At 42.4% G+C, this 24,715-nt stretch overlaps 1 protein-coding gene across 2 annotated transcripts in view; it reads left to right on the top strand.

The window, feature by feature from the left end:
* DPYSL4 (dihydropyrimidinase like 4) overlaps positions 1-24,715 on the top strand; it is a 257,621-nt gene that overhangs the window by 145,095 nt on the left and 87,811 nt on the right. For both annotated transcript variants that reach the window (XM_086922540.1, XM_086922541.1), the window contains exon 10: positions 7,382-7,523. In XM_086922540.1, the coding sequence (XP_086778666.1) occupies positions 7,382-7,523 (142 nt within the window). The remainder of the gene's footprint in view (positions 1-7,381; positions 7,524-24,715) is intronic.

Below are 24,715 nucleotides of genomic sequence, written 5' to 3'. Positions count from 1 at the left end.
TACAACCCCCTAGTTGGTGGCGGAGCTTGCCTAACCCCCTAGTTGGTGGCGGAGCTTGCGTAGAAACAAGATGGCAGCTAACTAAGTGAGCTCCGGCGGCCGCCACAAATATCCAGCAATATCCTAGCACTGATAATTTGCTGATCATCCCAAACTGAGCTGAAAATTGCGGAGACTTACAGCGCCTGCACAAGAACCCAGAATTTCTGCTCTCTGTGGGCAGCCATTGGCGTCGTCGCTAGACGTTGGGGGCCTGATAGGGACTAAGCGTGGTCCGGAGAGCAGACAACAACGAATCCAATGGTGGTCAGGATATAACTCTCAAATACAATATCCTGATTCCGGTAGGCTGTGGGTGATTGCGGTGAGCCATACTGGTGCAAGTACACGCAAGCTCTGTGAGTGCAGAACTGCGGGAACATGAGCACACTTCAGCGCTGCATTGAAGAAGCACCGAGCAGATAGGATCGCTGTGGAGCACTCATTGACTGAGGCCGGTGGTGAGCGACTCCCGAACTAACACCACAAGTAAGCAGCAGCGCTGTGTGCAAATGAGGCCGTGCAGACGACAGCCTAGGTCTCTTGGAACCACCCAGAGGGATTGGGAGGCCTGTTCTGGGCCGCCCGGGCAGCTCAGAAAGCAACTACGTAGTGCGGCATAGCAGTATGTGCACCGCGGACTAAATTGATCTCCGGCTGCTATTGAGAGTGCACCTGACTCAGCATGCATTAATTAGAGTGCTGGGGAGGATAAGATACTAAATACAAGATAGTAGATACAAGGACTAAATGTTGGGAAACCGAGAAACTGTGGAACTAAAACACAAGGTATGACAGTCCAGCTGTCCCTCATGAGCGAGGAGACAAAATAGTGCCCTGTTACAAAAAGAGGGCAAATGCAGCAGATCGAAACAGCGGGGGATAACAGATTAGTGCACGGACATCTGCTTAATAAACTGGTCTGCAGCAAGGGCAGTTAAGCAAAATTACCTAGCGATCGAGCAGGTGACTGGGGGCCCATTCTGACCCTACGTAGCTCAGAGTGATAGACAACAGCGGCAGCAGAGGTTGAGCTGCTGTTATGACTCGCTGAAACCTAACCCAGAAGACAAAGGAACTATCTCCTGAAGAGCAGTACCCCATGCAGAAAACACTCGGCTGGCACGCATCGACTGGCCGGGCAGAATGAGGCAAACAGGCATGCGCTGTGATGATAGGACTCAAACAGCAGTGTTGGGATAAATAGTAGCTCCAGGTAATCACTGTGCGACCACTAGGCACTAGGGTCCTTCAGCAGGCAGGCCAGGCACCTTAGGCCGTATCATCGATGTAAGGTATTTGATCGCTGCAGAGGACCCATGAACATGCTCACGCCCCACAGTTGGCACTCCCTGCATCATGAACCATAAGACGCAAAAGACCGGCAAGATATAATGCACGTCCAATAGGTGCACAAGACACAGATCCTTTTACAAGTGGATGACTTCCCTCATTGTTACGAGTCCGACACACGAGAATTCCCATGACGCGCATACCCGGAGCCACGCTGGCAGAGAAAGGAGACTCAACTACAGCGTCTCAAAAAGACAAAATGGGAAAAACGGATAAGACTCAATCAAAATTGCAGTTTGATTTGTGTAAAACCCCCAGGTCGCGAGAACATACTCCCACTGACACTGAGGCAATAACTGAGGACCATAAAGTAGCTAATGACCAAGACCTCAAACAAATCTTGCACGCTATGCAACAGTGCCTATCGAAAATAGATAGCAAAATCAACACTCTAACTTTCTGCATGGATAGGATGTCGGAACGTCTCAATAAGCTTGGTGATAGATTAGATATGGTGGAACAAAAAGTCTCAGATGTTGAGGACACATTAAAAACAGAAGTGGACGCATACAACGTAATCTGCAAGCTATTGCATATTCTTCAATCTAAAGCTGAAGCTCTTGAAGCACGATTGAGATGGAATAAAATCCGCATTGTGTGAATTGTTGAGTCCACAAATACTCGGAACATGGAGTGGTACGTTAAAAAAATCTTGATTGAGCTCCTGGGGAGAAACACTTTCTCTGAAATTTTTATCATGGAATGTGCACATTGTTCTCTGGCACCCAGGCCAGTCCCGGGGGCACCCTGAGGCGAGGTTGTTGAATTTCAGGGATCACGCTGAAGCCCTAAGGAAGGGGAGAGAAGCGGGGTCTTTGAGACCGGAAAGTTTGGAGATATCCATATTCCCAGATTTCACCTTGCAAGTTCAGGAAGCGAGACGGCAGTACGTCCCTGCCAAAAAGAGGCTCAGAGAACTTAATCTAGAATACAGTGTGCAATATCCAGCCAAATTAAGGATCAATATGTATGGCAAGGTGCACTACTTCACAGACCCAAAGGCGGTGATGCAATTCCTCAAGCACAGGCACAGGGAACGAGCAACTAGGTGCTGAGACTCCCAGGAAAGTCCTACCCGCAGTAAAGGAGAGACACAAAATGCTGAGGACGAATGAAGCAGTTGCGGTCAAAATGAAACTTTCATTCCTCTTTGAAAAGTATTTGTTTTAGCATATGGGCGAAGGGCATAGTAGCATCTGCAGAGTGACTATTACACCAGGCTTGGGACTCCTGTACACAAGACCAGCTCTGATAAATAACCCAATCTGCACGACTATTGTATGTTGCACTGTTAATTATAAAGACTAAATTAGAGATGTAGCGGAATCAGACATGTAATGAGATATTCCCACATATCAAAAATGTTTGTATTTGAATAGTTGCAGGCAATTTGAACTCCTGTACAGGGATGTATACGTGATAAAAAAAGTGGCATAAAAGTCCAGAGGGAATAGGTAACATCTGCCTCCAAGTGTTACACACTTCTCAGAATGTTCTGAATTGGGATTTATATTTGGGTGAGGGTGTGGGATCCATGGTAGCTATGGAAGTTGGGGTCACATATAGCGTGGGGGGTAATATTTTGGTTATAGTAATTGTGGGATCTCAAATTGGGAGGGAGGTAATAAGACGGAACACCAGGCACTACACAAACACTGTGATACAAATCTACCATTCTGATTGCACACCCAATGGCACAGACTAGCATGAAAACACAGACATTACATCTAAATACATGGAATGTGAGAGGTATTAATGACAATGGAAAACCCAGGAAGATAAAAGCTTATTTAAAAAGGCACACTATAGATGTGGCGTTTTTACAATAGATGCACCTCAGCTCTGAGAACAGTGAAGTGGTACAACATAAAATGCAGGGAAACTGTTACTCTGCAGCTTTCAAGACACACGTGACGGAAGTACTTCTGTGGGAAGATAAGAGAGCCAGAGTGGCACTGACGGGACTCCTTAGTGATAAAAATGACAGGCATGTATTAGTGAAATGCAGCAAAAAAAGCTTCTTGCTGATAGGCCTCCATGGGCCGAACTATGTCAACCTCCACTTTTATTACACGATTTAGGCACAGCTAACACAATGGGCTGGGCGACCACAGGTATGGGGAGGCGACTTTAATTGCATTCTCAACCCAAACATAGACTGCTCTAAAAAGCCAACCAGACACCCAGTGGCAGCGTTCTTAGTTATACTAGATATTATGCAGAAGGGAAACCTCATAGATATATGGCAATACAAATCCCCAGGCGTTGAGGGCTGCACACATTATTCCTCTGTGTATTATACACACACATGTATAGTTTTGTGACTGCTGTCCAGAGGCTTGGGAGAGAGAGTGACAGCGTGCAAACATCTCCCTAGAACATATTCTGACCATTCCCCAGTTCAACTAGTCCTAAAATATCGAACCCCCAGAGTGCCTGCATTCCCCCCATACTCATTACTAAACACTGTTTTTAAGGCAGAATTGCAACAAGCTATAGAAGAGTTCTTCGCACAGATAGGGTCAGTTAAATCCTTCGCCACAGTGTGTGAAACCTTTAATGTATATATTAGGGGGTGACAATAGCCTCACGTGCTGAAGTTCTCCGCTTGATCCGCAGGAGGTTGGACACTCTGGAGTGAGACATTGGAACCATCAAAAGTTCTTTATTGAGGGACAGGGGCTCAAAACATGCTGCAGATCTCAGGCAAAAAATTCCATAATATCAAGAAACAGCAAATGATGAAAACAAAGATTATGGGGATGTATGCCTCCTCACGTGCATATGGGGAGTGGGATAGGCCAGGTGCAACATTGACAGGTATACTGAGGCATCCTCGAAACACAGATACAATAACAGAAATAATAGACAACAAAGGACACCCAGTTCAGGCACCGGAAGACATTGCAGAGCAGTTCAGAATATACTAATCAACACTGTACACCTCACAGGTTAAGACAGATCTAGCAGGACTCATTGATATTTGGCAGGTATTAAAATGGTGTGGCTAACATTGGAACACAGGGAGCATTTAATGGCCTCGCTGCAAACTTCTGAGATTAGAGGGGCACTGAAAATTATGGCTACAGGGAAAGCTCCAGGATCCGACAAATTAACGGTAGCTTTTAACAAGGAGTTTCAGGGATTATTAATACAACACCTTAAAACACGATATAAGGAAATGGCCGAAACAGGAGTGATGCCCCATATGCTGAGAGAGGCCCTGATAGTGACACTGCTAAAACTGGGTAAGACCTCCACCAATTGCTCTTCATATAGGCCACTGTCATTGCTAAGCATAGATACCAAGAATTATGCGAAAATGTAGCCATTAGACTGGCACCACTTCTGCCCCGTAATATATGCCCCGAACAAGCAGGATTTGTCCCTGGCCGGAATCTGATGCAGAATCTTAGAACACTCTTTGGTGTGCAGCAGAGAAGCAGGTAAAACTGCAGCGGTGTTCCTGGATGCCAAAAAGGCATTTGATTCAGTAGAATGGGAATTCATGTTTGCAGTCCTATGAAGAATCGGAAGGGGCAGAAATTCCTACAATTAGTCTCTGTGCTGTACATGCTGCCCACTGCAAAAGTCAGGCTAGGTAATGCGGTCTCAAAAACGCTCAACATCGCGAGGGCACGAGGCAAGGTTGCCCTTTATCTCCTCTCCTGTATGCGGTCGTAGTGGAGCCACTGGCGTGCGCGTTCCGCAAATTTCGTTGTCACAGAGGGTTGAGACTCCCAGGGTATACACTCAACATCTCTGCGTATGCAGATGACACATTATTGTATATATACGTAACCCGGATATACATCTGACGCCAGTTTTGTGAGAGGTAGTCTGTTTGGGTGGGCACTCATGGCTATGCATGAATTGGGATAAATCAATAATATTCCCCCTCACACGAGTAACTACACTGCCGGGTAGGGAATATCCCCTCCAATGGAATACAGATTCAGTTAGATACCTGGGCATCAGAGTACACCCAGACCCGTCCATAGTAATGCTTGAGAATTATGGCAAGGCAATACAGAAATTGACGGACGTCGTTGACAGATGGATCAGGCTCCCCCTGTCACTGATAGGACATACAGCACTGATGAAAATGGTGGTTTAGCCAAGATTCTTTTTCCTATTCCGAAACATTGTTTCAGCATCTTTGTACACAATTAATCAGACTGGCATGGATGGGGAAACAACCGCGAGTGTGCTGGGACTCGCTCACATTACCGTATGACCTAGGTGGGTATGGAGCCCGGATTTGGAAATGAATTATAGAACAGCACAACGCACCTTTGCAAATTATTGGATAGACGACCCACAGGACACCCCTTATGTATATATAGGGAAGAATGCAGCAGACCAGCTCACATTGCCTTAGACTCAATTTCGGTCTCTACCCAGAAGCCATCAGGTTTTCGATTCCCTGGCCACTACAGTTCAGGCATGGCATGCATTATTGTACACGCAGGTGGGAGCCTTATTATATGCACCAGAAGTCCCATTGCTGGGTGTTTATGGTTCCCGCTGGAGCAGGAGGGCGGCGCTAGGAAGGCTCTGCAAACACTGGATATCCAGAAAATGGGGGACGTCTTCGCAGATGGGGTGGTGCGCAGATGGCACATGCTACAAGAAATGATCCCGTAAACATCAATGATAGCCAAATTAAATCTTTAAAGAACTAGGCGTCATTGGCAAGCACCGTTGGGGAGGATATGACAGAACCACAATCAATGGAAACGCTGTCCACCCTAATAATAAATAACACATTAGCCAGATTGACCACTAAATTTTACTCAAGCTTTCAAGACACACGTCGAACAGGCGTCTTACAGGTTAGACTCGACTGGCAGAAGGGACCTGGGAAATCCGCTAAGTGATAAGGAGTAGCAATACTGTTTTGAGCATACAAAAACAGTTTCTATGAATGGTAGGCAAAGACTTATTCATTATACATTTTTACGTAGAGCTTACTACCCGCCAGAGAGAAAATACAAATTTGGACTTAGAGAAGACTCAATATGTCAAAAATGTGGGTGGGAAGGGGCAGGGTTCATGCATCTAGCCTGGCAATGCCCTGGCTGAGATACAGGAATTCTGGCTCAAGATATTTCGTGAGCTAGGTATCATTATAAGTGCAGAACTGGAGCCGGACCCAAAGCTAGCTCTGCTGGGTTGGGATCTAGATAAGGGAAAAACCATGCGCCCTCCAATAGCTATTGGCCTGCTGCTCGCCAAGCAACGAGTGGCATTGAAGTGGGCCAGGGGTCCTTTGCTGCTAATAAAAGTTTGGCACATGGATATGCTCCACTGCAATACACAGGCTGATACATACAATGAGCTACTCCCCCCAGCAGTAGACCAAAGAGCAACTGGGGTCCCTATCAATCCTATTTATGTAATAAGGAAACAGAAGATGATGTAAGCAACACAGAGGAGAATAACCGAGAGGAGATATAGTTAGTGCCAGGTTTGGACCGGCGATGTATGAAGGTGAAGGGTGGGTCCAGATGTGAATGTGGAATTCTGATCATGCTATTCAGAAATGTCTTTGTTGGTGGACAGTAATTGTGGGTACTACTAATGTCACAGCGGTTCTTTAATTTACAATGCATCACAGTTGTAAGCTATGTGCTCACTTGGAATTGAATTATCTCTCTATTCATCAACGAAAATGTAATGTAAGTCAGATTACCTGACGGAGGTTCCTGGGCACGGCGTTAACGGTTCTGTATCGTAATGAGCTTTAATAAAAATTCAATTAAAAAAAACCCTGGTCCGTGCAGCAGCCAATGACCATAGACAGTAAGATCAGAGTAATCCCAAGTGTCTGATTGCCTTCTCTCCAGCTTCTCCAATCTCTGAATGGCCTCTTACACCGATGTGGAATTTGGAAACCTTTTAAAAACCATATCAATGTAGACAAATGAATTGGACGTCTACTTGGTAGAAATTTTATTTTATGTAATAATATATCTTTTTCTTTTAGTGGAGATCTACAGGTAACCGGCAGTGCCCATTGCACATTCACTACAGCACAAAAGGCAGTAGGAAAGGACAACTTTTCGCATATCCCTGAAGGAACCAATGGTATTGAAGAAAGAATGTCTATTATTTGGGAGAAATGTGTTGTAAGTAGAAAACCATTTGTAACTGTAACACGTTTCACTGTATTGCATTCTGTCTCAAGCCAATGATATTCACTGAATGTTGAAGTATGAAACACTATTATCACCATGAGTCAAAAATCAAAAACGTGAACTTTCTTATTACAATTTACTATTTTTTTTTTGTGTAAGTAACGTTTGTGCACTCTGTGCTGGCTTGCATTACGTAGTCTTTTAGTGTTCAAAGTGTTTGAATATTGAATATATTGTTTCCTTTGGCAATATACACCTTAGACAATACAGAAATAACCAGCAAAAATATATCATAACCACGAAAAAGCAGTGTGCACACTCTCTGAGTCTAGGTGAGGTATAACATATTTTTCACACTGTTCATAGGTAAAATAAATCCCCTAGTCAGCACTAGTGAGCTTTCTGTTGTCAATACTTTATCTAGCAAGGCTTCCAATTTTTTGATCAAGGTAGTGTGACAATCATCTAAAACTGGAGACCAGAAGGAGAGTTGCCAGAATTGCATCTATCGAGCCAATGACAAACAGTTCCTTATCTATATTAATTCACGAAGTCAAATTGAGGTGGTAATACCTTGAGTACTGTACTTTGTACCAGAGAAGCAATAGATGTCAGTGAAATGTATACATTTATCTGAGGAAGTAAAGAAAAATGTTAACGTTTTTTTAATGTTATTGAGAGATATTGTGTCCATGACTCATTTTTGCCAGTGCAGCTAGGACCATTCATGTACTATTTTCTGGGATTTCAGCAAATCAGCAATGACCTTTCGCCCATTGTTCGCTACCCAGTGAGCAGTACCTCTAAGGGGCCAGCCTGTGCTTCATTGAGTCTAGCTTAACCTGGTAAAATGGATGCTTCCCACCGTTGCAGTAAACAGTGCAAGGTTCCGTGACATCAGCTGCCCGCTTCCACCAAAATGGTAATGAAACTGCTCAGACGTGCATCTCTTTACACATATACACAAAGTACATATTCTGTTCATAAATTGAGTGCTCTGTCGTGTATGGGGTCGCCCGTAGGTTTTAACCATCCGACAGGCTCACTGTTAGTGAGATCACATATCTGGGTCGATTGTCACCACATACCATGCACAGACATGCGCCAGTTGAGATCCCCTGCCCCAACTATCAGATTTGGCTGTGCTATGCTTGTTAAACGATTATTTTATTGCCATCGCACACCAGGTTCATCAATATTATGGTGAATTCTGATTTCTTCTTGTAAAGGCAAAAGTTCTTCTTATATAAAATGCCTTGGGTGAAAATGACTAAATTGTTTTCAGGCCCCTCGATAGGTAAATTCCTGCCTGGGGCTTTCTCAGAGCTCTCTCAAAATGTAGGTTCAGTCCTATAAAGAAGAGTACTGTCAGTTCTGTAAAAACCTAAATGCAGAGTGAGGAAGAAATACATTGTGATCCGTGTTCTGTAAGTGCTACTGTTGTAGGATCTGGTTTAGCAGTTTGGGCTGGACAATTCCCATAAGAAGCAGGGTGAACATTGATTTGCATATGGCTGGGTCTAAACTGGGGTGGTATGGGGAGCAAAAGAATGACAGATTTAACCCAGGTCTCTTGACTGGGAGTAAATGTCTGACTTGTTACACATTCCTCCCATCATTTCTGTGTCTTTTGATTTCTCGCTGTAAGTGCGCCACTTATGCCCAGACATGGGTCCCAGGCTTACTCTGCCACCGGATTCAAGCTAGTCTAGCTGACGGGGGGTGATATCCTAAAACTGGTCCTAAGATGCTTGCTTCTAGTCCAGGGAGGACCTGGCTTGGCAGTTTGGGCTAGACTGTTCCCATGAGAAGCAGAGTCAAGACTGATTTGCATATGGCTAAGTCTAAACTGGGGTGGCATGGTGAGCAAAAAAACGAAGGGTATAACCCAAAACCCTGGGGTGAATGTTTGATTTGTTGTGCATTCTGTCCATTATTTGTAAGTCTTTTGCTGTCGATTTGGCCTCACCTTTCAAATGTAAACGATTGCCCTTCTATTTAAATGTGACGCTCTGCATGGAACCTTCCTTACCACTCGCCTTGGTGCACTTGGCCTCCACAAATGTCATATTTATGAACCTGTGCTTGCTCTCAGTGAAACACAGGATAACACTGGACCATTGTGTATCATGCACACACCCCCTAGGGAAAGACTAACTTGAGAACATCCCATCCTCTCACCTGAAATGTAATTTGCAGTAACAACCAGGAAATTGGATGGGCAAATTCATAAGTAATAAACATGGAGGCAGATCTGTTCGCAGGTAGCCACTCCCATCTGGAACGGTACTGACACTTCAATGAGATCTCAGTAACACCAATCTTGTTTTATGAATAGCACAACATTTGTCACATTTTGACAAGCTTTCAGAATACAGCCACTCACAGTGGGAATATGCAACCCATTCATGCGTACTCTAGCAGACAAGTGGAGGATGCATTATCGTTCAGGTAGTATTTTTCCCCTACCTACTCAGTATGAATAGATATATCTGTTCAACATATATGTGAAAACCAATGTTAAATGTAAAGTTTTAAGCACAATGTAAAACACTTTTTCAACAAAAGTCCTATAATATAGAAAAAGTGACACACACTTGTCCAAAGTCTTCTTCTGTCACGACACCAGCCAAACGCCAACAAAAAATCAAATGACTAAAACTCGGGGGAAATCATTGAAAGCTTGGAAATAATTCTCTCCCATCAGCTAGATTGCGTAGTCAAGATAACTATTCTTGGTAAAGGTGAAATGCACAGGAAGGGTTTGATGGTAAAAGTAGCAACTATAAGGTAGAATCAAGACTAGGCACTGAACAACCCCGTCATTCACTGAAACTAGGAGAAAAAATATATAAAACGTCGGGCTACTGCACTTTTTTTTGGACAAAGCAACCATTGTCCATTGGATAGCTCCCATACTATAATCAACAACTATTTATTTAAAATGTAATTCGAGAGCTCTGAAGTGTTTGGAGTGATGCACATTGTCACAATGTAAAACAGCAAAACAAATATATGACAAAATATTATTCCAATAATAAGGCATTCATTCCTTTTGCTACAAGTAGCTGTCAAAGCATAAGCCATAAGTTAATGGAAAGTCAAAAATTGTTGCTCAAGGACTAGTTACTCCAATGTAGAAGCTGGAAATTATGTTGCTTATTCCAGAAAAAAAATAGTTGATTATACTTTTTTATTGCATGACCAATTTGACACTATAGCCCTCTACACTACAGTGCTATATATTTGCTCTCTACAATGCAGTGGTGTTGGAGAGTAGGATCTCTTTCGTGGTTACCCCCACTTTTTTGCTGGTGTCATAACGGCTTTCTGACTAGTCTGACAAGGATCCTGCTAATAAGGACTGCAGTCACTGTGCTTCATTCTTAATTGGTTATGGTGAGTACATTGGTACATTCCTATTTGGCTACTGGGACACCCTTGTAATTTCCTAGTGTATGGTACTAAGGTACCTAAGGCATGGGTACCCCAGGGGTCCCCTATGGGGTGCAGCATGTATTATGCCACCCATGAAATGAAATGAAATGAAATGAATGAAAACTTATATAGCGCTACTTAGCCCGGAGGCATCAATGCACCATGAGGGACCGTCCAAACTACAACTATAGGCCTGCCATTGCAGCCTGTGTGAGTTGGTACATGTACCTCTCACAAAAGGTATAAGTCCCCATTTACCTATCATCACTGCATTGTAAATCTATGTTACCCCTCTAGCAGGCCTTTCAGTCCTATATGCAGGGTGCTCGGTTCCGAGTGTGACGGTGGCCCTGCATGAGCAGACCACCCGTACAAACCCCGAAGTCCATTCTTCAGTCTTTGTAAGTGAATCAGCCATTACGATATAGAGAGGCCATGCGTAATTATGCAATGACCACCTCTAAACTGCCTGGAACTAACCTGGGCATGTTTGATATCAAACCTGTTGGAATCATACCCCAACACTGTATCCGGTGTTGGAGGTATGATTCCATCTACGGTAGGGCCCCTCCGGGGAGCCCTCTATGCTCCTGGGACCAATCTTAAAGAGCCAGACAGCAACCTAGGGTTGCTGCCGACCACAAGCACGATTCTGCCCTCCTGCTACTGGGCTAAGCCGAGCAGGGGAAGGTAGGACAATAGGTATCCTGTCACAGGGCGGTGTAACCACCTCCCAGACAGGATTTAGTGTATTAGCCCGGGGGTGGGTGCTTGCCAGTACCACATAGTCTGCTGGAAGGGCAAATTTGGTGCCCTCCATGCATACTTCAGTTCAAACCAACTCAGGGAGCCATTGGCTCCCACTCTGGCGCAAAACTGTACAAAGGACATGGAAGTATCCTCCCCACTGTCTAGCCCATCCTCGAAGAGGGACCCCTGAATTATCCGACCCTCTCCTTAGGGTACTTAAGGGCTTACCTCTGGGTGGGATCCTAGATTCGTTGTGGGGTTTGATTCAGGTCCAACTCCACTTCTTCTATGACCATCTGGGCATCCTAGCCTCGTTGTGCTGACCGTGTCGGACTGATCGCATCGTCCTTTGCTTTGGAACCTAGACTGCAACAGGGGAAAACTCTGTCTGCTTCTGACCTCATTGTCCTGCAAACCTGCTGCACCATCAGTGTCCGTGCTCCATACAGGTTCTGTCCTGGGCCTGTGGACATCTAAAAACATCCAAAGGAATCTCCCTTGGAGCGAAGGAGTCACTCCCCTGCATCTGCAGGCCCCTCAACACAATCGACCTGTCTGCTGAACCTGGGCTCCAACGGACTCCAAAAGGCTCAGCAACACAGGTGAGGGTTATGCATTCCCTCGAGGTCTGAGCTGGTCTCTCGTTGAGCTGAGGCCAGCATCCCTCATTTAATGCCCTACAACTGAACCCCTGTGCATTGCGTCACTGTATCGCTTTATCTCACAGTAACCTCATTGGTTAACTCGACCGACTCGTGTCAACGGAGTCAGACACATTGAAAAGTTCTGCTGATGAGTCTGTCCCTGCTATAACTGACCTGTGCTGATGGGGTTGGTTGGACGGACGGATTCTGTTGTCTTTAGCATCACGGGGAATTGGGCAGAGCTACAGATTTGGTGAACCTATACTTGAAGCTCTTCATCAACTGACCTGTTTCCTTTAATTTGAGTGGCCTTCATCTTCCGTGCCTCCTGGTCACCAGGGAGTGGAATAGACTCTGTCCCCTCCGCTTTCAGGTACTCTTCGACACAAATCTGCCTCTGGGTTCCAACAGATTCTTCCATCCTTCTGCAACAGCGGCCTTGTCCTGAAGTCCTCGATTGTGCTCGATAGTGGTTGTAGGTATCCTGATACCGAGTTAATCCACGGGTGAGGTGGCTCTTCAACCTTCTGTCTTCCACAGGGTATCTTCAGGGTCCACTGAGAAGGGTTTTTTCTCTTCAAGACTGCAACCGCGATGTACCCATTGAGTAGTATTGAGTATGCAGTTGTGTATCCTCTTTGAATACGACTGTCGTGGGGTACCTTGACTCTCACTTGTGGTGGTATCTTGGGTCCCCAACTTTTCTACACTTTCTGGGTCCAGTCTCAACTACTGTCGTAGTTCGGATTGCACTATTTATGTATATGGTTTGGTCTCCCCCTGGGGACCACTGTGCATTGGTGCTTCTTACTGTTCTATTTTGAAGTATTATGTGCATTGTCATTATATCTCCGGGTAGGGGATTTTGGATAGTGTTAGTGAGTGACTCTAATATACACCTATTTTCATAAGAACACGTTGTGGCTCTTTTTCACTTAACCTATACTATAAGATTAGATACTGGTAAACTGAGCTGCTTTACACTCCTCCTCGTCTAAGCCTGAAGGCTGCTCTTCACAGCTTCCACTTAGAGAGCCTTTCTAACATTGTCTAAACCCACTAAAATCACCATATGGGTCGCCTGGATTAGTACAGGGTGCTACACTTACGTAAGTGAGCCCATGTACTTATCCAACATCCTATAAGTGGTATATTATTTCTGTGTGAGTTTTTGAAGGAAAAATGATGAAATAGTCCCCAGTATAATCCTTGCTCTTAAATCACATTTTCATAAAAGTACATTCCCTTCAAAATGGGTTCACTTTAGAAAGTGTAGTCCTCAATTATTTTTGGATTATCCAGATATATTACAAACATATGTAATAACTTTTATTAATTTTCAAAGAAAAGTATGTAATAGGTCAGAGTATTTACTAGAGACAAACAGTATGAAATTTAAGGAGCCTCAAGAAGTATTTCTTCACACAAAGATGCACAAATTGATCACATCTTTGATTGTAGTATTTCGATAGGTTGATTTCCAGTGACATTTACTATTTGTGTGAAATGTTCATCTCTGTAGTTGCAAACATAACCAACAGACCTGAAGCTTAATGTTATATTTGGTTACATTACACCCTTACGCACAATGCATAAATTATAAGGCATACCCACTGTACAAAAAATTTATTCTCAGCTAATTTGGGTATAGCCAGAGGACCAACACACATTGAAGCCCAAGCAAAGGTTTTTGGGAAACAAACACATAACAAATATGCATAGAAATAACCAAAAATACCAAGGTCCCAGAGCCAGATATCAAGGATGGAGAATACACTCACAAACACACCCCTCACAGTATACTGAAAGACATACATTAAACTACACATGTCTTGAAGACATTGACACACCATCTTTTGGGAAGTGGATTATTAGTAGTAGTAAATATGCATCTACCACTGGCTATAAGGCCAATACATTTAGAGCTCAGAATAGGTCTCAAAAAATTGTTCACCTGCTCAACCAGCAGCTTGGCTGCTTGGCTGCGAGCAGGCAGGCTTAACTTCAGAGACTGGTATGTAAAGCATTTAAAAACACAGATTCAGTACATAATTAAGAGACAACACAGAATAAAAATCCAACACCAATTTATAAAAATAAGAAATATTTTCATCTTTAAAATGACACCAAAATGAAAGAAAATCCAGTGTAGGAAACTGCAAACATGAATTTCTAAAGATTTAGCACTATATAGCGCATAGAAACCTACAGCACCTATTGGGAAAGCTGGTTGTGCTTGACCGGGCAAAATCAAAGTTTCAGGCCAAATGCAATGGAGCACTGCGCAGCTACACCTCTGGGTAGGTCTTGGACAAGGTTTTTACCTTCTGACTTAGAAATTTTTCTGGAGTTTTTTCTGCTGGTGTCCCTCAATGCTCTACATCAGTCCGGCTTTGGTGAGGGTTCGCTGGCTTGCCTTTTGACAATTTCCTGGAAAATCTATGGCAGTCAGCCCTCTGAAACTTCCCAGTGGTACAAACCAGGCATCCAGGCCGGCTCGCGATTGAAGGTGGGTTGCTTGACTCTCGCAGCTGGGGGTCAGTCAAGTCTGTTACCTTCAAATTTAGAAACCTTTACAGAGCTTTTTCTTCTGGGGTCCCTTGATGATCTTAACCTGTGTGGGTTCGGTGAGGGATCGCAAGCTTGGCTGCCGACCAGCTCCCAGTCAAACTCCGGAAGTTGGACTTCTGGAGCTTTTCAGCGGCACAAACCTGGAGGGCAGATCGGCTTGCGGCTGAAGATCACTGGCTTGGCCTGCTAGGTCGAGTCGATCCATTTATGGAACTTTTTTCCAAAGTTGCTCCAAACTTCTGGAACTTCTTCCTGAAGTTCCTCTGAGGATCCCAAAGTATCCAAAACGTTCTCCAGGGGTCTGGAAAGCTCCAATATGGTCATTGAAAGTTTGGGACTTCAATTGCCAAATCCACTTGGACAAAAACCTTACAAATCCATTGGAAGCACTCCAGGCTGGGGATCCTTGGTGTTGATATTCCAGGTGAGCTCTGTTAACCTTCAGCCTGCAGGGAGTCCACTCGTAAATCCTCTTGAAGCTAGTTAAGTCCACAGGGTTGTAGTTCCAGATAGTGCAGCAAGCGCAGTCAGTTATAGTGCAAGTGCAAAAGAAACAAGTGATGGACGTTATGCTGGACAATGCAAACATTCGCCCCCAGTCACAAAGATCTGGGTTTAATCCATCATTCTTTTGCTCACCACACCACCCCAGTTTGGACCCAGCCATATGCAAATCCGTCTTGACCCTATTCCTTGTGGGAACAGTGCGGCCTGAACCGCCAATCCAGGTACTTCCTGGACCAGAAACAAGTATCCTGGGACCGGTTTCAGGGCATCACTCTACATCAGCCAGGCTAGCTTGAATCCAGTGGTGTAGTGAGCACGGGACCCACGTCTGGGAGGATATGGCCTGGCAGTTCATGCTGAATTGTTCCCATTTGCCGCAGGGTGAAGACTGATTTGCATATGGCTGGGTCCAAACTGGAATGGCATGGTGAGAAAATAAATTATGATTTATGCCCAGATCTCTGTACTGGGGTGAACGTATGACATTGTTCTGCATTCTGTCCAGCAATTGTTCTTTTTGCATTTTTCACCACGAGTGGGACGGGTATTCCCAGACGTGGGACGGGTATGCCCAGACTTGGGTCCCGTGCACTCCATGCCACTGGAGTCAAGCTATACTGGCTGATAAGGGTTGAAAGCCCGAAACCGGTCTCAGGATGCTTGTTTCCAGTCCAGGGAGGACCTGGCCTGGCAGTTCAGAGTGGACTGTTCCCATTGGGCGCAGGGTCAAGACTGATTTGCATATGGCTGAGTCCAAACCGGAATGGCATGGTGAGCAAAATAACAATGGATTTAGGGCCAGATCTCTGTACTGGGGTGAATGTATGACATTGTTCTGCATTCTGTCCATTAATTGTTCTTTTTGCAATTATAGTGCAGGGCCTGGTTAGTGCAAATAAACTTTCCAGCATGGAACCTTCTTCTTCTGCTGTTTCAAGCATCAGATCTGAGAGGCTCTTCCCCTCCTAGATACTTATTCAGTGTTATCTGGGGTCATGCAAGAGTGCACTCCTTTCCAATGAGTTGCAGGGCACACCCCAGAGCATAACCATTACCTCCAAAGCGTTGTACAATGGTTTCCCAGAAAGCACTATTCTTCCAAAATTCAATATTGCTGAAGTCTCAACAGAGAAGGAAGATCTAGCTAAACAAACATAAAAGATGGCTCATTTCCATAGCTTCCCTCCCTCCTATATCTGAAAATTCCTTACTTAAGCCTATCAGCTGTCCCTTTCTACCTTTGAAGCTGATGCTTTAGGACCCCTCACCCGCTCTGGCATTCCTGCAGGGTCCTCTCACCAACAGGTTAGCCTCTCGGGGGTAAGCCACTTATCTCTTCATCAAAGCAGTCTGGCTAATCCTGTTAACTCTGACCAATCAGGGCAAGCCACTAGATGGCTGGATTGTGACTTACAGACAAGAAAGTCTTATAACTGCTTTTCTGTACATTTTAAGGTAAATTGTTACATTCAACAACAGAATCTTGTTGGTTTTATCAATACCATTCTCCCAAGTCCTTGAATAATATGTTTTGATTGTTCCTTAAGGTGTCATGAATTCATAAACTATTGCAATGTTAACCCTTGATGTACAGTAATGCAAAGCAGTACAAAGAACTGCTTTGAGTTACTTACATGTATCTTTCCAGCCCAAAACAACTTTAGTACTGGAAAGTAAATCCCAAAGTAAATCCCAAATAAACATTTTGGTAGAGTTTGCCTGACTTTTGTGATGCAAACCTTGCACAAAATGTTAGTAAATCTGCCCCACAGTGTCACACAACAAATGAGCAACCAAACAAATTGCTAAACAAAGGACATAGTTAAGCTTTACAGCTTCCAAGGCAACTAAACCAGATATTATAGGACAAACAAGAAACCTTTAAGACATAATTATACTGAAAAGTTGGAGGCAATACAAGAAATAGCACATGGGGATCAATCTACTTCCAAAATGCATGTGCATTGTCCTATATTTCACATGGATACACATGCAACCATTCTTTTGAATAGTACCACAATACTTTCTAAACCCAGAGATCACTTTCCTTCGAATTACAGTACTGACAAATGGAGCACTAGTGAATAAAACTGCAAATTTACACCTTAACAAATAGATGCCTATAAAAGCAAGTCAAAATTGTCACAGAACTCAGAAGTTCAATTTGAGTACATTAGAGGACTTGTACCCTGGTTCAAACATGGCCTATGACCTATTTTATTCATCCAGTTAGTTCAGCACACAACCTCAGTGAGGCATCATTACCTAATCAGAAAGACATGTTACATTAATAATAGGTCATGTACTGCTCTTGCACATCCATAATAGTACAAGTGAACTAAAACTCTAGTAGACGTGCCAACAGACGTAGTACTACCTACTCTGACAACCCTGCACATGCAGTTACACCAGAAGTCAAATGTCAAACTGGATTTATACTCAGTAGATGGATAAACACTGCCAAAGACAATATCACCAGGTATACAATTTCATTGATCAGTCGCAGCCAGGAGACTATACCCAGGGAGGCAATAAGAACAACACAGTTGACAAACGGCAATATGCCCTGCTTTATCCAGGATGAAATGTTGATCCTGTTACAGGACATACAGCCTAATGTAAAGTAGGGTGAAAACGCTTAGCTCTCCATGAAGATAGATGAGCTCCAACCTTCCAGTGGTTCTGGGCCCGACACAGCATAGTTCTTAGTGTAGTGTCACTCAATTTCAAATATAGGTTATGTTTTCCACACTAACGAGGGAAGATCCTGCTTAAATCTCTGTGGCCAAAATAAAAACATACGGTTCACGCATGCTAAGGTATGGGGCCTTGCCTTGCACGTGATTGGGAGATGGACACTAAAGGTGATCAGAATGAAGAGTGGTTGTATCAGTTCCATCACCTCCCCACAACCGCTCCATATCCCTGGCCAGCATGATAACAGCATGAAGAATCACTGAATGAGGGAAAGTAATCTTCCCCTTTGAAGAATGCCATTATAGCACAATACTTTAAAATACTGACAAGATGGAATCCTGGACATTTCTCAAAGAGGTCAATGTCAGGGTCATTTCATTTTTTCAGCCTATGCATCGAAGTTAGTAGTTCGTTGACAGAGTTGAAATAGTCTCTATGAGTGTGTCTGTGCAAGAATGCAAACATATAAACAAACTCTGCTGTTGTATCAGTGTTTTTAGACATACCACTTTTTGCACCTTCAGGATGATGTAACTGTGATGCCAGAGGTAAATGTCCGCAACGCTGACACACTCTTCTTGAAGGTTTGCTACATCTCGGCACTGGCCACTAAAATAACAGTATAGCAAATGTCCAGTCAATCACGTTACCCTGTACAATCAAGATTTGCTTATTTATATGGAGATGCCTACGTAATTCTGGTACAAACATGGCACAGTTAGTTTCACATGAGACCAATGCCTCTCAAGTATTAATAGAACTGGGCTTCATCAAAGCCACATTAAGTCAGTGTCGCTGAAAGGGCAATTGGACTATGACAGCATCTGTTATGTTCTATGCAAATACTACTGTGGTGCTGAGGTGGGGATGTGGCATAGTTACAGAATAAGACAATGCCTTTTCAAAAATTGAATGTCTTCGAAGCATTCATTCCTACACACAGTTGGCATTTTCAGAAGAATAGGTTGTCCTAGATCAGACCAAGCCTCAGATTGTCACCAGTAGGGCATTTCCTAGGCTTGGTACAGCCAGTTATCTGGTGTGGCTTTGATTATTGAAGGTAAGTATGGCTGAGGGGAAGGAGCAGTGTGAAATATTTAAGAAGCTATGGCGGCAATGATGTGCAACATGGATCACTGAAATAATATCGAGCCCATTAATATCGAGTTACAAAAATATCGATGACAAAATATCGAGGGACAAAATATCGAGTTTCTATCTTCATACAGGAAAGTACAAAAATATTGACTCTAAAATATCGACTGTAAATAATATAGACTGTCAAAATATCGTTTTTTTATATGTCTTTAAATGAAGTTAAAACTAATATAATAATAAATATATTTAATATAAACTTAGTTAAAATGATTAAATAAATGTAATATTAATAAATAATTATTTTAAATTACAAAAATATATAACAAAAATAATAAATAAATATATATATATATATATATATATATATATATATATATATATATATATATATATATATATATATATATAACAATTCCAAAGTTTTGCAGTGAAGCAAGAAGTCGCGCACTCAAGGATTTCAGTTGTGAAGTATTTAATCACCGGATATCGCTACGCGTTTCGACACACCAAGGTGTCTTGATCACATTGTGTGATCAAGACACCTTGGTGTGTCGAAACGCGTAGCGATATCCGGTGATTAAATACTTCACAACTGAAATCCTTGAGTGCGCGACTTCTTGCTTCACTGCAAAACTTTGGAATTGTTATTGAAACTTTCGGCTGAGGGTTTGCCGAACTTTCGCGCCACCTGACTACGGGAGGAGGTCCCAGCAGAACCCAGTGTGCTTTGGATTATATATATATATATATATATATATATATATATATATATATAAATACATATTATTAACTAAACATATATCATCTTTTTACCGTAGCATAGCAAAATGGTTAAAATTTATTGTAACAACTATAGTGAAATCAACTGTAGAAAAAGGCAGGATAGCGTAGGGGTAAAAAATACTATTCCCACTCCAGTGGGTGCAACAGTAGGGAAAACGTTGGATAGTGTAGGGGTAAAAATAACTATTCCCACTCCAGTGGGTGCAACAGTAGGGAAAACGTTGGATAGCGTAGGGGTAAAAATTACTATTCCCACTCCAGTGGGTGCAACAGTAGGGAAAGCGCTGGATAGCGTAGAGGTAAAAATTACTATTCCCACTCCTGTGGGTGCAACAGTAGGGAAAGCGATGGATAGCGTAGGGGTTAAAATTACTATTTCCACTCCAGTGGGTGCAACAGTAGGGAAAGCGTTGGATAGCGTAGGGATAAAAATTACTATTCCCACTCCAGTGGGTGCAACAGTAGGGAAAGCGCTGGATAGCGTAGAGGTAAAAATTACTATTCCCACTCCAAAGAGTGTAACAGTAGGGAAAGCTCTGGATAGCATAGGGGTAAAAATTACTATTCCCACTCCAAAGAGTGCAACAGTAGGGAAAACATTGGATAGCGTAAGGGTTAAAATTACTATTCCCACTCCAGTGGGTGCAACAGTAGGGAAAGCGTTGAATAGAGTAGGGGTAAAAATTACTATTCCCACTCCAGTGGGTGCAACAGTAGGGAAAGCGTTGGATAGCGTAGGGGTTAAAATTACTATTCCCACTCCAGTGGGTGCAACAGTAGGGAAAACGTTGGATAGCGTAGGGGTAAAAATTACTATTCCCACTCCAGTGGGTGCAACAGTAGGGAAAGCGCTGGATAGCGTAGAGGTAAAAATTACTATTCCCACTCCTGTGGGTGCAACAGTAGGGAAAGCGATGGATAGTGTAGGGGTTAAAATTACTATTTCCACTCCAGTGGGTGCAACAGTAGGGAAAGCGTTGGATAGCGTAGGGATAGAAATTACTATTCCCACTCCAGTGGGTGCAACAGTAGGGAAAGCGCTGGATAGCGTAGAGGTAAAAATTACTATTCCCACTCCAAAGAGTGTAACAGTAGGGAAAGCTCTGGATAGCATAGGGGTAAAAATTACTATTCCCACTCCAGAGAGTGCAACAGTAGGGAAAACATTGGATAGCGTAAGGGTTAAAATTACTATTCCCACTCCAGTGGGTGCAACAGTAGGGAAAACGTTGGATAGCGTAGGGGTAAAAATTACTATTCCCACTCCAGTGGGTGCAACAGTAGGGAAAGCGCTGGATAGCGTAGAGGTAAAAATTACTATTCCCACTCCTGTGGGTGCAACAGTAGGGAAAGCGATGGATAGCGTAGGGGTTAAAATGACTATTTCCACTCCAGTGGGTGCAACAGTAGGGAAAGCGTTGGATAGCGTAGGGATAAAAATTACTATTCCCACTCCAGTGGGTGCAACAGTAGGGAAAGCGCTGGATAGCGTAGAGGTAAAAATTACTATTCCCACTCCAAAGAGTGTAACAGTAGGGAAAGCTCTGGATAGCATAGGGGTAAAAATTACTATTCCCACTCCAAAGAGTGCAACAGTAGGGAAAACATTGGATAGCGTAAGGGTTAAAATTACTATTCCCACTCCAGTGGGTGCAACAGTAGGGAAAGCGTTGAATAGAGTAGGGGTAAAAATTACTATTCCCACTCCAGTGGGTGCAACAGTAGGGAAAGCGTTGGATAGCGTAGGGGTTAAAATTACTATTCCCACTCCAGTGGGTGCAACAGTAGGGAAAACGTTGGATAGCGTAGGGGTAAAAATTACTATTCCCACTCCAGTGGGTGCAACAGTAGGGAAAGCGCTGGATAGCGTAGAGGTAAAAATTACTATTCCCACTCCTGTGGGTGCAACAGTCGGGAAAGCGATGGATAGCGTAGGGGTTAAAATTACTATTTCCACTCCAGTGGGTGCAACAGTAGGGAAAGCGTTGGATAGCGTAGGGATAGAAATTACTATTCCCACTCCAGTGGGTGCAACAGTAGGGAAAGCGCTGGATAGCGTAGAGGTAAAAATTACTATTCCCACTCCAAAGAGTGTAACAGTAGGGAAAGCTCTGGATAGCATAGGGGTAAAAATTACTATTCCCACTCCAAAGAGTGCAACAGTAGGGAAAACATTGGATAGCGTAAGGGTTAAAATTACTATTCCCACTCCAGTGGGTGCAACAGTAGGGAAAGCGTTGGATAGAGTAGGGGTAAAAATTACTATTCCCACTCCAGTGGGTGCAACAGTAGGGAAAGCGTTGGATAGCGTAGGGGTTAAAATTACTATTCCCACTCCAGTGGGTGCAACAGTAGGGAAAGTGCTGGATAGCATAGTGGTTAAAATGACTATTAATTAATTAACAATTAACAATTAACAATTTTAATTAATTTACATAATTATTAATTATTATCAAATTACTTCCCACCCTATCCCCCTATAAACTCACAACCCACTACAGAAAATAATTTACTAAATATTAATTATTTATCAATTAAATATTTATAATTAATTACCAATTATATTTTAATTAATTACCAATTAACAATTAATTAACAATTATTATTAATTTACATAATTAATTAATTATTATGAAATTAATTCCCACCCTATCCCCCTATAAACCCACAATCCGCTACAGAAAATAATTTACTAAATATTAATTATTTATCAATTAAATATTTATAATGAATTACCAATTATATTTTAATTAATTACCAATTAATAATTATTTAACAATTATTAATAATTTACATAATTAATTAATTATAATAAAATTACTTCCCACCCTATTCCCCTATAAACCCACAACCCGCTACAGAAATTAATTTACTAAAAAATAATTATTAATCAATTATTATTTTTTACCAATTATATTTTATTTATTTTCCAATTAATAATTAATTAACACTTATTATTAATTTACATAATTAATTAATTATAATTAAATTACTTCCCACGCTATTCCCCTATAAACCCACAACCCGCTACAGATTTATATTACACAATTATTAAAAAATATTAAAAAACTACCTTATTTTCGATTTTTTTTTGTCAATATTCTATCTAGTCGATATTATGTCTAGTCTATATTTTGTATTCGATATTTTGGCTATTAATATCGATATTACTCGATATTTTTGTAGTCTATATTATGTCTGGTCGATATTTTGACTAGTCTATATTTTTTACTCGATATTTTGTCCAAACGATATTTTGGATTCGATATTATGTCTGTTTACCGTGCAACATACATGTCTGACCAGTGACTCTGGGTCGTTTTTTGAACAGTGCAAAACTTATATGCATTTCATGTTGGTGCCTGTGGAGTTCGATATACATGAGAGGCACATATAAATGTCTACATAGATTGGAGTGCATGTGTCCAATGTCAGATTAATGCTTCTGAGAAGAGGGTGAGAGGTGTCAAGCCAGAATATTACATCTCAGTGTTTTCATGTTCTGAGGTGAGGAGATGCGAGTTTAGCAGTTTAATAGTGTCCCATAAATCTGTAGTGCCTATTCAAGTCTCCATTGAATAAATACAAACATTTATATTAAGATGTCTTCCTTTCCCCCTGTGACTTGCATATGGATGTTACAGTAATTTTATTAGTTAATAAAAACCCTTTTTAAAAGATGATACATGACATCAGTATAAAAAAATAAAAGTAAGAGGCTCTAAGACTATTCCTTGAGAAGTCTCTGCTGGGACATCCCCTTGCCCTTTCCCATATAAAAACAGCAATAAAGCCAGAGCTTGACCATGATCCTACAGGGTGCATAAGCAAAAATAAGATAATCCTCTGAGAACTCTCCCCTGGCCTACCTGAGATAACTATGAGTTCTAGAGAAACACCCCCATGGTAGCAGCTAACGTTAAAGAATCTTAGGTCATAAACACCCATCTATCTTCTTTACAAGCTGCATTATACATGGCACAATATGTGGTGCATGATAAAGTGCAAAGAGTGGCATCAACCCCTCCAGGCCCAGACTCTACCCAAAAAAAGACATCCATAATTTGACCATAGATTTGATCGACACCCATGACAGGTTTGAATGGGTTAAGCTAACCATTCACTTAAAATATAGAAAGGTTTGGCTAAAAAGAGACCAACCAATTGGCATAGGGTAGCAGCCAATGTGCTTATCCCTCAACATATTGGAATCACCATCTTAAATCCACTCCTTATCATAATGGGGAACTTAAAACTGTAAAGTGCATAATGCATAACAGGCATTAGACCACAAACGGTAACCTGCAAAGTGCATAGTGCTTAATGGAGATAGGAGACAAACAAAATCCCTCCTGCTGGACTCCAGCTAGTCTTGGTGTGAACGCACTATGAGCTTCACACCTAAGTAGCAGCCCACCCCCCGGTTTTATCTGTGCACACCCACATCCTCTCATTGGCGCCTTCCAAATACAAGAATACTGAATATACTTTGTGTAGTGCAATCTTTAGATGTTGGATGCATTGTGGGTCCCACAAAGGTTTATCCACTTCACAGCCTCTGGTTGGCTTTCCTAAAGTTTGTATATCAGAACAGAATATGAAAAAATATTATCTGAAATTTTTTTATGACTTAAATATGATTTTAAAATTGGCTGCACATGTTCAGTTAATAACTCCATTTGGGTGACAAAATAT

Source organism: Lissotriton vulgaris, chromosome 5, assembly GCF_964263255.1.
Source record: "Lissotriton vulgaris chromosome 5, aLisVul1.2, whole genome shotgun sequence".
NCBI classification, from domain to species: Eukaryota; Metazoa; Chordata; class Amphibia; order Caudata; family Salamandridae; genus Lissotriton; species Lissotriton vulgaris.
Note: the sequence above shows the minus strand (reverse complement) of the source record. Positions and strands in the feature narration are given on the sequence as shown.